The 13,769-nt window shown below is 37.6% G+C and overlaps 1 protein-coding gene across 1 annotated transcript; it reads right to left on the bottom strand.

The window, feature by feature from the left end:
- Nucleotides 1–6,613: 6,613 nt before the first annotated feature.
- On the bottom strand, nt 6,614–13,737 carry arpc4 (actin related protein 2/3 complex, subunit 4). Its single transcript, XM_017719331.2, has 6 exons — nt 13,615–13,737; nt 11,698–11,816; nt 10,126–10,237; nt 9,807–9,902; nt 9,126–9,296; nt 6,614–7,455 (listed from the first exon to the last, which is right to left on the bottom strand). Exons 1-6 carry the CDS (start codon nt 13,615–13,617, stop codon nt 7,450–7,452), a joined length of 507 nt encoding a protein of 168 aa, XP_017574820.1. The 5' UTR covers nt 13,618–13,737; the 3' UTR covers nt 6,614–7,449.
- Nucleotides 13,738–13,769: the final 32 nt, after the last annotated feature.

Raw genomic sequence — 13,769 nt, 5'->3', positions numbered from 1 at the left:
CAGTATAAATCATTCCATGAATGTTCTACTGTAGGGAAAATACGGCCTTCAATCACCAGTCTAATTTTGTGTGACCTTTGCTGACTCTATTACATCCAGAATTTAATGGAATATCCCTCCCAGTTGACTCAACAGCAATTTAGTTGCAAAACATTTAGCAGAACAAAATATTACAGACAAACATCTGTATTATATTGCCAACTATGAGTCATTTTATTTTTCCACCACAAAGGATTTGACGAGCACTACATTCACATATTACTTTTGATTAAAATTATTTGACAGTCATTTGGGCAGAACTGGCTGTATATCTATTTACTCAGGAAGCACACAAAATTGCCAGATTTGGTTGAAGGAAAGTGAATGTTGTTTTTGTCAAGAAAATCTAAACAAGACACACCTGGCAAGTCTCAGCAATCACCATGCATCTTATATCTATTGCTTAATAACTATGTGAAACAGTTATTTGCCAAATTGCTTTCAATGCAGATTAACTCTTCACCTTAAAGAGGCTTGAAGGAGATTCTCATGTTATATACATTCCACCAAATGTAATTTTATTGGAATTACAATTTTATTTACAATCACAGTTGGTGAATATGATATAAACATTTACATTTTTAAAGGCTGGTGGATGTCAAAATATTATCAGTGCAGCAACACATGATCCGAAAGACATATTAATGAAGAATGTAACCTTTGCTACATCTGGGTGTAAACATGTCCACTTGTTTCCCACAGCTATGATGCAATAGTCTCTAAGAAACTAGGAGACTAGGAAACCCCCTTCTAAAGATGTGTCTTGAAGCTAGGAGAAACTTTTAAAAAACTACAACTGCTTTGTGGTTTATGTTTTTAGAGTGGGCCGTTTTCTACTTTTTTCCCTTTAGCTGGCGATTGCAGAAGAAAGGCAGATAGCTGTTACGGCTAGGAAGCTGAATATCTCAGTGCAGCATATGACTAAAGTGACTGTCATCAAATCATTGTTACAATAGAAATAAGGTATTACATAGTTTACAGAAATGACTTAAAAGACAAAAAGCTAAAAGCTAAAATTAGCATGGTACCTAACATAGCTATGTAGATACATTAAATTATTTTCTTTGGATCAAAGGGCAAAAACTGACGTCCATTTTCTGATAAAGGTAGAATCCTTATTTTCTTTATGATTTTGTTCAATGACCTGTGTAGGAGTCACATTAATGCTAGCCTGGTTGAATTTACTACCCTATAAATCAGTGGCTATGTTAGTGATCAGGGTTTGGTGACACTGCAGGGATGGCTGTATGATGTATCTGCATAATTGAGGTTTATTATTGTAAAATGCATAACTCAATGCTGTTGTAATTGGGCTAAAAATAGGAAAAGCATGCTTGATGTTTTGGTTTTCTTACAACAATAAATGCTTATATTTAAGTTACTGGAGTGATGGGGAAGGCAGAGCAAAAATGCACACTGTATGAATGTGTGTTACTGTCATTTATCCATTACTTTTTTCAAAATGAAACAATAAATACAAATCTTTTAGCATTTCCAGGGTTCTGTTTTATAAATTATAAACTAACTATATGAACATATTCATGATATCTTTATTTCCACTATTAATCCAGCGCTACTTATAAGATTATATAAAAAAATACTAATATTAGAACTGGTGAAAGGCTAGAGGGGCCAATTAGCATTTGACATTAGTGAGATCATGTTAACTGACCCAGACAGCAAACACTATATTCAGTAACAGTTATGTTAGCATTATGGGTGAGACATTCTTTATATTTCAACCACTCACTTGTTCATCAATTGTGTTTCTTCAGTTGGACAGTATTTCAAGTATTTGTCTATTTATATAACATATTTATAGGTTTTAATTTATTCTCAACATGAAAAAAAAGTTACAAATTCAAAAAGGCAGCTTAAAGAATATGATTTACCTACTCTTGTCTTACACAAGTGCCTCAAGCCCAGCCTTAAATACATCAGCACTTAATTTGCAATGGTAACTGCTGAGATCAACTTATGTGCAGAGAAAAGTATCTCACTGGTTAACACCTGCTGATGTCTTTTGACACTGGGACTGCCTGCTGGTGTCACAGAATCCGTCTCGGGGATTCCGCTATGAGACTTTGCAGCTCTGCTCTAGTGAGATCTGCACTGGCAGAGCCAAAAGCAGTTCTAGACCAACAGTTTTAGGTGCATGATGGGGCTTTAGACTTTCTCCCATTAATGTCTTGTACATACATCACTTCTTGTGCTAGCTCAACATTTAGCTAGCTAGTGTTGGATAACTTTTATCTGTGGGTCAAATTCTACCTAACATACACATGTGTCTCATTCTTACCATGAGTTTTGAAAAGTACTAAAAGAGACACATACATCTGTCTTGATCTCAGCTTATTACAGCTAGGAAGGGTCAAAGAGGGGTGGGCATTAAGGTGAGTTTTCCATTCTGTTAGCATTGCATGAGGCACTGAGGCCAGATCTGAATTAGGAACATGGGGATTTAATTAAGTAACCACATTTTCTACTTGCATAGCATAAAAGCTACCTGACAGAAATCTGTCAACAAATTCTAGTTCAAATTCAAGTTCTTGCTATCATCAAAATGGGAAAAAAAATCATATTAAGGGGCCGATTTTTGTCTTTTGATGTCTTTGTCTTTTTAACAATGACAGAATGCAGGTGTTTTATCTATATACATTTGTTGTTCTATTATATAAGTATTTTATACACACCTCAGTTCCAAAAAAGAAATGCAAAAAAAAGAATAAGCAGTGATTAGTAAATTCTATTTTGAATTTGGTCTGGACAGTACAGAACTATTCTTTGTTTTATCTTATGAACCTTATTGTTTTCTTTTTGTAAATGTGCATCCATTATAAATTTGCAACCTGCAACATGTTTAAAAAAAGTTGGACAAGGAGTACACTTACTACTGTACCTTTCCTTTTACAACATTTAATAACTGTCTGGGGACTGAAGACACCAATTGACCCAGTTTTGAATACTGAAGTCTTCAGCTACACAAACATACATTTCAAAAGGGAGACAGTTCTAGACAGCAGGCAGGCCAAACTCACACATATACTTTTTAATCACACAGCCATGCAGCTGGACCATGTGCAGAATGTGCAGCTTGCCATTTTCATCTTATAATAAGCAGGGATGTTCCTAAAAGGCATTGAGTAGAAGCAGCATATATTACTCCAAGATGTGTATATGTTTTTCATTCACATATGTGTAAGTTACTCATGTTATGTGAACTAATAAACCCCTACACTATGACAGATCCTGGCTTTTACACTGGTAAAATACCTGAGTGTTTCTTTTCTTCTTTGGCCTGGAGAACATGGCATCCATTATAAATAATTGGAAAGGTTGATTCAGGCCACAAAACACCTTTCCTCTGCACATCAGTCCATTTTAAATGAGCTCAAGCCCAGAGAAGTCAGCAGCATTTCTGGACATTGTTCATTTATGTCTTCTGCTGTGTATAGTATAGTCTTAACTTTTTTTTTTTTTACCAGATTGTATTAACCAATCTGAGCCCAGGAGAAAGAATTCAACTAGCTCATCAGAGAGCAGAATGGATCATTCAGATAGATAATCAGAGCACAGAAAGGATAATTCAACTAGCCAGTCAGAGCACAGGAGGTCAAATTAAGCAAGATAATCAGATTTCAGAAGGGAATATTTAACTAACTTAAATTTCTCATCTTCTGCTTGTCTTCTGCTTGTCCTGGTGAGATTCCAATATACACTACGAACAAAAGTATTGTGACACAGTTCTCAATAATCAGTGGTGGACAGTAACTGAGTAAATTTAATTCGTTACTGTACTTAAGTAGGTTTTTCATGTATCTGTACTTTACTAAACTATTTCCATTTTGGGTAACTTTTTACTTTCACTCCACTACATTTCCAAGTCAAATATCTTACTTTTTACTCCACTACATTGTAAGAAATCTGTCATTCCTTTTGGTTTTTGTGTGTATAGAATGTAACATGTCAAAACAAAAAAAATGCAAAGCAAGAACACCAATGAGGGCACAATGGTCACTTTGTTCTGAGCTTGTTTTGACCTGTTAGTCATACCAACCCAGTGCAAGCACATGGTTCAACGTCAGTGCAGCAGTGTAAAACTTTGGGAGCGCGTACGTCTGCCTAAATGATGGAACTAACCTAACTTTGTGTAAATAGACCACAGTATAGAACTATGTACACATGCAGTCGTGACTGGAATGTTTCTTTTTTCTGAATTCATACAAACGCTTTCATTTTACAGTAATTAATTCGGTTAGTTTATGTTTATGAACAGAGACCTACAGATCAACATAGAAAAGGAAAACTTATTTGTGATCCTGAGTTTAAAGCAAGTTTTTATTCAACTTGTAACTAAGTTACAAAGTAATCTTAAACTGAAACTTTGCTTGTGTGTAAAAGTGATTTCAGACCCACTTGGTTCTCCCTGATGAAAAGTGTTTGCCTTCAGTGTTTTGTGCTTATGATCATTTTAATAGACGGCAGCGTCACTAATTAATGACGTTCTATTAAAAGACTGATTTACCAAGAGAGATGCTGGAGTATTTTCACCTAAAATAAAGAGTTCACAAAGAGAGTCTTGTTACAAAAATGATAACAGGACATTAGAGTCATTTTTAGTACTTTAGTATTTTAGTACTTTACTTTCGATACTTAAGTACATTTAAAGTCAAATATTTTGTACCTTTACTCAAGTTGAGGTCTAGAGTAAGGACTTTATTCTTTTACTGGAGTAATGTTTTACCTTGGGTATCTCTACTTTAACTCAAGTACATGATTTGTGTACTTCGTCCACCTCTGTCAATAATTGAATTCATGCATTTCATTCAGTGCAATTGCCAGAGGTATATAAAATCAAGCACTTTGCTATGCAGTCTGCTTTGTGAAAGAATGGGTTGTCCTAAAAAGCTCCTTAAATTTGAATGTGGGACTGTAATAGGATGCCACCACTGCAACAAGGCAGTTTGTGAAATTTCTTCCCTTATAGTTATTCCACGATTACCTGTGAATGGTATTATTGAAAAAGGGAAGCATTTAGGAACGACAACAACTCAAGACCATGTGTTATAGAATGGGGTCGCTGAGTGCTGAGGAGCATTGTGCAAAAAAGTTGCCAACGCTCTGCTGACTCTATAACTGCAAAATTCAAACCTCTGGCATTAACATCAGTACAAAAACTGTGTACTGGGAGCTTCTTTGCATTGGTTTCCATGGCTGAGCAGCTGCATTCAAGCCTTACATGACCAAGCACAATGCCAAGCATCGGATGGAGTGGTGCAAAGTAAACTGCCGCTGGAAAGCAGTGGAAACGTGGAGTGATGAATCACACTTCTCTATCTGGCGGTCTGATGAACGAGTCTGGATTTGGCGAATGCCAGGAGAACATTACCTGACTGACTGCATTGTGCCAAATGTAAAGTTTGGTAGAGAAAAGACAATGCTATGGGACTGTTTTTCAGGGGTTGACCTAGGCCCCTTAGCTTCAGTGAAGGGAAATTGCTATGCTTCAGCAGACCAAGACATTTTGGACAAGTTTACGATTCCAACTTCGTGGGAACAGTTGTTCCAGAATGACCGAGCCCCAGTGCACAAAGGTCCATAAAGATATGGTGGGGTGAGTTTAGTGTGGAAGAACTTGACTGCACAGAGCCCTGACCTCAACCCCATCAGACACCTTTGGGATTAATTAGAATGGAGATTGCGAGCCAGGCCCTCTCATCCAACATCACTGCTTAAGCTCACAAATACTCTTCTAGATGAATGCGCAAAAATTCCCAGACACATTCCAAAATTTTGTAGAAAGCTTCCCAAAGGAATAAGAGCAGTTACAGCAGCAAAGGGGGGACAAACTCCATATTAATGTCTATGGATTTAAAACAGGATGTCATAACAGCTCCTGTAAGCACCCCAATCCTTTTGTCTATATACTGTATGATACATTACAATTAAAGTGTGGTGATTTTATTGCATAGTCTACTACTTAAACACTCAAGTCATTTACATAAAAAATTATATTGAAATATTATACATGAACATAAACAATGAGAGAATTAATCATACATTAATTATGTTCAGAAACTCTTCTCACTTGTAACACTACTAGTTCTTGTAACACTGACGGATGCCTTTTTAAACGATGGCTAAGTGTTAAGTATAACATTTGTTTTCAGCAGCAAGTCCTAGCCCTTCTAACATGAATATCATAAAATGCGCTTAACTGGACCCAATAATAGGCATCTTGCTTGATCACATAAGTTCTTCCATCACACTAGGAAAAATCACATTTCAGAGATCTACTTTTAGAACATAAATGGCCACTAAAAGCAGGGACGCAAGTGGATACTGTTTTGAGAAAAACATCCCAAATCTAACTATAGTGGTCTTTATCAGTGATGTTTACCTTGGTGTAATGATCAGTTTTCACCAGAACCATTTAACACTTCCAATTTATAAGTTTCATTCAGGAACCTACAAAACCGTGTGCACTACCTAGACAAGCCTGAGTTACTAAGGAAGTGCTATTCATATTAAGAAAGCCAACAGAGGGCAAAATCATTTACTCTAAACACAAAAATCACACAAAGCAAGCAAAAAATGATTTATTTAATACATTGTTTCACCATCATGTGTCCACCATTAATAAAGTTTTTGTGGTCCATGTGCACCTGTGTGAGGGTCTACAAAACTCAAACATGAAATTGTCATTATGCACACAGTATATATGTATTTATATTTAAAAAAAAAAACAGAATCTTGTTTACGTCATAGAAACATCAGTATAATTTTCCTGTACGCTTATGAACATTGAAGAGGTTTTATCTAAAAAGACCTACCCTGATTTTTGGGGTTTTTTTAAAGGCTAGAGGTGAATTGCATTTTCCTATATGCATATTCCCTATATACATATTTGTTAACATTCATAAGCATGGAGGAAAAGTGAGGTGAATTCAAATGATTGCAACGTTGTGAGCACTTAACTATGGCTACAGAATAATGAGTTTTCAAAAGGTAGATGGCAACAGGAAAGTGTAATAGAGTAGGATGAATTAAGAAAAGATATGGCACAAGCGCATTAGTAAAAAACTTCAAAAGGAAAATGCAAAAAAAAAAAAAAAAGCAGAGTGAGAGTTTAACAGTACAGAGAGTGATTAGAGTGCTATATTCCATCAGTGCTCTTGGTTTACATCACTGCAACGCTCTGAATTTAGTCCTGTGGCAGAGGGCACACACCCTCCATCCAGCTGGTCTCCTTTTAGTGGTGCTCCATGCTGATCGGCTGTTCACACTTTGTGTCCTCTGTCTGGCTCTCTGTCATCTGCTTCACTCTCTGGGCTCAAAATCTCCACCCGCGTTTCTGTTGACCATGGTGAAGCGAGTCTTGCAGTTTGCTGAAGATATGAGGGCAATTCCTTAAAACTGATTTCAAAAACAGGACATTTAAGGAACTGTTAGTTTGATTTAAGGTATTTTTTTTTAAACAGCAAGAAGCTTTTGAACTGTGGGACTAATAGTATATAAATACTTGTAAATCTCAGTTCTGAACAAGTGAATAAATAAGCCAGTGATGGAAATACCCAAAAATCTGCTGGTCCAGGTAGGAGAAAATCTTAAAAAGGGACCTATTATGATTTCTCATTTTTCCCTTTCTTTTAATGCGTTATATAGCTTTTTGTGCATGTTAACGGTCTGCAAAGTTCAGGAGGGAGTAACTCTCCCACAGAAAACACTTTTCTCAGCTGCCTGAAATGTCTTGTTGGAATTCCAGCTTTGTTCCTTTGTTACAAGATAAAGCAATCTTGTAACACCATTCTTATTGCCTGCCTACTGGCGAGCTTGGTGCACCCTCCCACAAAGCACAGCAACTACTGGAGCCAGGATAGCTTGCTCAGTTTTGTAGCCATGTCAGACACTGGCCTCACTTTCAGGACTGGATTAACGCTCAAACGGATATGGCAGAACCGATGCCTTTAAAAAAAAAACGATAGTCAGGCTGATGTTTACAGCTGCTCAGGAGAGAAGGGTCTGTCTGCAGACTGCAAGACTAGGTGGAACACGTAGGGGCGGAACCACTCTGGCGGTTAACCAATCAGAACAGAGTAGGCGAGCTGACCACTCAAAACACATAGGAGCTCTAATGGAATGTTTTTAAAAGTGGGTGAAGAGAACAGCACAGAAAAGAAAGTCTGGATGGCTGGCACAACTGCAGCCAAAAAATTACTGGCTTTGCATTGGCAACCCCCACATTCCCTGAGCCGGAGAAAATGGATTCTTTCTTGTATTGACGTTGTCAACCTGGAACTTTCAACTGCCCGCATTCATGGCGCTAAGGAAAAGACACTAATGGCTTGGGAGAATGCTTTGAACTTGGGGGGGGGGGGGGGGGGGGGGGGGGGGTGGGGGGGGGGGGGTTCGTGGGAGGCATACACAATCACCCCCCTTCTTGATTTTATACTGTAATGCATGTTATTCCTTATAGGTGGAAAATAATGAAAATAAATAAATAATTGATCAAAAAAAAAAAAAAAAAAAAGTGGGTGAAGAGAGGTACAGATGTACAGAATGTAAATCTATTCTAGTAGCTTCCAAAAATCTAATTATAAACATTGAAAAGGTCCCATTTAAAGGGCTTATATCTGTTGGTTTTAGTGACATTACAAGAACAACAATTAAAAAACAGGCTGTTTTTGCAATAGTTTCTTATATGGACTGTATGCACTAGAGAGTGAGACACTGGTGGCACATTTTAAAACTTTAAACAATTTTTAATACTACATCAAAGTTTTTGTTTTTTTGTATAAATTTAGATAAAATGTGGTTCAGAAGTAAACACCTGCAGGATTCAGTTTCATTACTAATCTTAATCTAACACAACTATTTTTAAGTATGTGAGTGTGAGAGAGAGAGAGAGAGAGAGAGGAGAGAGAGAGAGAGAGAGAGAGAGAAGAGAGAGAGAGAGAGAGAGAGAGAGAGCGAGAGAGAGCGAGAGAGAGCGAGAGAGAGCGAGAGAGAGAGAGAGAGAGAGAGAGAGAGAAGAGAGAGAGAGAGAGAGAGAGAGAGAGAGAGAGAGAGAGGAATGCTACACTTACGTTCTTGAGGAACTCTTCAGCAACTATTCGTGCCCTTGCGTTGACTGACAGTTTCATTTCGCTGATTTCTTTATCAATCTCCTCCATAAAATGGATGACAAAATCCACCAACTTGTGCTTATACATCTGCTCCGTGTGGAAGTTAGTGATGAGGAAACTGATGTCATAGCCCTGGAGTGGCAAAAACATGTGAGAGGTTATCCTGCAAGTAAAGCTACAGTGAGGCGTTAAATATAAAATGAGTTAATGTTTTTTTTACATATGAAAATGTTATATTACATATTTCACATTTCACTTGTACACACATGTATATAACAGTTATATTTATGCACTGGTCACTGTTACCACCGCACTTTATGTAAAAATGATTTTTAATTTTATTGCATTTGTATCCCTCCACAAGTAAATTTTACACTTCTCTGTAATGCAAAGCCAGACAGACTTAGCCCCAAATTATGTATCAGCATGTACACAAAATTCCCAGAATTCCCATATCAGTGTATTCCTTTTTTTTTTTAAAGTAGAATGCATGCACTGTACAAAAACACAGTGGTTCTGTTCAGCACTATTAGAAAAACAACTGTAACTACAATCTCAAACAACATGTAAACTATGAAACAAATGTGTAACAGTATTTCTGACAGCATGTCTTACTTCTTTCCTTCTTTAAACATTTCTTACCTCCACAGCTTTTCTCCGCAGAATGAAGAAGTTCTCTGCTCTCATCATCATGAAGCGCATAAATTTATGGCACAGAATCTTTTCAATCTCATCAGCCTAGAGGGGGCCGCCAGAGCACAGTGAAGATAATAGAGCCAAATAGTTAAATAATATACCTGATTTTTTAGAATACGCATTACTGTAACATCAAGATTCTGTCAGTCAAGACTGCCCTAGTGATTAGAATGTACATATTTCACATATTCAGTGATATTATTTCAAATTAACTGTAACATAAAATGAATATTTGGAGTGGATGTGAAGTTAAAGTTGAAGGTACCTGTTTCACTGCAATGCTGACACGCACTGAGTTGATAGAGCCCTCAATAAGGACTTTCTCTTTGTCATTCCTGCTAATCACAACAGGTTGAAGCAACAATTCCTTACTGCTCCTGTTAAACACACACAAATAAATACATGGCCAGTCAGTAGGGAGGAGTACATGAAACAATAACCTGGCATATGTAGCACTATCAGCAGGCATTTAGTATTCATTTGGAGTTAAATGAAATGATGAAAATAGGCTGTATAAATAATAAATAAATAAATAAATAAATAAAATGAAAATAGGCTGTATAAAATTAACTGCAGAGCTCTGACTGAAATCACAACTTTTTCACTGCTCTAACATGCCGATGTGAGGTAACATACAGAAAATTAGTTAGACATTACATATTATGGCATAATGATAACAATTAAATGATTAAACGATTAAATAGTATCTGGTATGTTTCAAATTGTTATATTTTGAGCAGTTTCTCTACAGACTTCTTTTGGTTTACATTGTAAATACTGCACGTCTGCATTCATAATCTCATCAATGAACACAAGTTCACTGTCACCACTGTAAGAAAACAGCCTCAGACTTTGATATTTTCACCTCTGTGCTTAGTGAAGTCTGTTGGAATTCTTCTCCAGGCTTTCTCCACTCAAGGAGTCTACCATCAGTTTGATGTTGTGCTAAAAGTGTTTTTTCTCTCAAATATCATTTTATGAAGTAACCCAGAGAACTTTAATAAAGTTTACTGATGGTTAAGGTGTCCAATTGTTTTAGGGACCTTTCTGGACAGCATGTGTATTAAGACAGTGATGTGAAATTGGTCATTTTGGTCGCATACTGGTCATTTTGCTGCATACTCAAAACGGCTAACTGAGGGAATGTTTTGCAAAACAGTAAGCTGGATGGTCAGAACGATGCAATTACAATGTCCCTGATCAGTGTCTCTTCTATTGGACAGGTTTCAAGTTTGATTTGTTATCTGGCTAAATGAGAAATCCAGCTTTGTGAAATACGCCCCTGCTTTAAAAGGGGAAGTAGCAAACCATTTTTACTTCAGCATAATTAATTGGTTAAGAAATAGGTAATAGGTAAGATGAAACATACAGAGTCAGAATAGCTCAGATGTGACAGACTTTTATGTTGCTAAAAGCTCCCTCACAGAAACCACTTATATGAAATGGTTAATACACTTAAAAAGTAATTTTTAAATACATTCATGGATGTACAAGCATAGTGTTAATAGTGGCAAAATAGTACCCAAAGAACACTTTTTCCACATTTTACACTATTTTACCATTATCAGAATTGCAAATTAAAACCCAGAACACAGGTGCTAGTTCACTAGTCAGTTTGGAAAATAAATAAAATTGCTATATGTGCTGTAACACTGGCTCATATCACCAGCACTGTAAAGAAATCTGTCAGTATGTTTCTCCACAGTGAGCCACTTCACATTAAACCACTGTGAATAATTGTGTTTACACCCAAACAATTGAAATAAGCATATATTTTGGAAAAAAAAAAAAAAAAAATCAGGAGGACTTCATTTTACGCACACAAAAACACACTTACCGCACTTCAACCTCAGGTTTGTTGTGGCGCTCAACCACCTGTGAGGAGAAGTTCTCCAGACAGAGAGCCGCCTGCAGTGTTGCACGTACTGCATTCAGGTACGGACGCAGAGTCGCCGTCTGCAGAGAGGACAGAATGATGAGAGAAGTCGGCCACTAAGCCCACTCAAGAGACGTACACAACTCTCTACACACCCACAGTCAGTCAGTGGTTTGCTTACTCTACCTCAGCTACTACAGGTTGGAACCTGTAAGGGAATTCTTGAAATACTGTATTCTTCCACAGTCCCTCCAAACCCACACACTACATCATAGAACCTTCGGTTACTTGGAGCATCAATATCATTCAGTTCTCCAAATCAGAGTAATAAGTAAAAACGGTATGAAGAGCACAAAACACTTTTAATCTGTAATATTTGATGCAACATAAATAAAAATGTGATGGCAGCAACCTGACGGACTTCAAAGCACAAACTCGAGGTCATCAGATTTAAAAACAAACGTGTCCTAAACTGGTACATTCTTAAAACAATTAACAAGAATAGTACAAAATATCCAGCACATTCAGCCATTAAAGGGGAGCTCCACCATTTTTTAAAAATCTGAATAATTCAGTTCATAAACAGACTCGGTCAAAGAGGCTTGATGTTAGCTCACTGTAGAAAAATACACAGTCTCTCAGTCTCTTTTCATTGACGGTGATAGGAACCAGGGCTTGCCATGTCTACAGAAACATGGCCATTTTATTTACTATCCCAAACCACCAGTGAACCTAAATGTGTCTTCTGAAAATGTGTTTGTTATGTTCACAAAGGTAGCCATACATCTAAAAAAAAGTTCTCTTTGCATGGACCTCTCCACCATGAACTGAATAAAATAAATGGACTGAAATACATTTCAATACAAAACAGGACATCAGGAAACGTATTTCATATAATAACTTTGTATGAAGGGCTTTCAGGGACATTGTCTGGTTCCTATCACCACCACTGTGAATTTCGATTCAGCAGGTTTCTCTAAGAGCATTTCACATCAAATCACTCTGGATGACTGTGTTTACATCTAAACCATTTAATTATGCTGTTTTTTTTTTATCGGTGGCGTTTCGCTTTTAAATCGGCGCAGTCTATTTATATTCATTCACTTCCTAGACTTCATCGTGAAAGAGGAAGTATCTAATGTTACTGCGAGAATGAACTGACATGCATCATTAAAATGACCAAACTTGGTTCTGTTGTTCTTCCACGTTGTGCATATTCGATCTACTTCTCAAATGCGGCAACAAGGAACTAGAAACCCGACAGAGCTTCTGACGGTCTGACCATTTCCCCAACTGCACCGTCGTCCTCCAAAGAAACGATTTACTATTTCTAACGGGGGTGAAAGACGAGCCTTTTTTCATTTGACATCATGCATACTCAATAACGCTGGGTCATACAGATCCTTATCAGCATCATTCCGCAAGAAGTGACCATACCCCGTAGAACAGCCGAGCTGCATCAGCGCGAGACACGTCCAGCCATCGTTAAATCCGCTGTAACGCTAGCCGTTAGCTAGCCTACTACAAAACAGCAACGCGTAACGTTGTAAAGCGAAGGCAACTTGTGATGAGCTGGTAAGTCGTAGTTTACACAATTGCAAAATTAGTAGAACCGATGGCCGAATATGTAAGTAAAGTACACACCGGGGCTCGCTACCTGCAGCTTTCTCGCTAGAATCCGAGGCTAACTTGGGTGGGGATCTATGTTAGCCAGCTAGCTACTACTGTTTCGCTAGAATCGGAGCACCTCCGTGATTCATAACAGTTCTGCAAGCTTAGAAAAGAATCAGCATCCGCACAGCACAGCTAATTCATGCGAAAGAGTTAAGTTTTAAAATCAACTCCACAGAAGTCATTTTAGGAGTCTAGCTCTCTTACCATTTCTGTGTAAGCGGCGTTTCGTTAGAAGACGGAAACATCGGGCTACTTCCGCGCTCGTCGTTCTTTTGGGGACACCACTAGCAGGGCGGAGTCCCAAATCACAGAAACAAGGCAGTAAACGAGGAGGAGTGTACAAGCACGAAACACTGTGA

This window comes from Pygocentrus nattereri, chromosome 26 (assembly GCF_015220715.1).
Source record: "Pygocentrus nattereri isolate fPygNat1 chromosome 26, fPygNat1.pri, whole genome shotgun sequence".
Classification (NCBI taxonomy): Eukaryota; Metazoa; Chordata; class Actinopteri; order Characiformes; family Serrasalmidae; genus Pygocentrus; species Pygocentrus nattereri.
The sequence above is the reverse complement of the archived record's forward strand: the minus strand, read 5'-3'. Positions and strand labels throughout refer to the sequence as shown.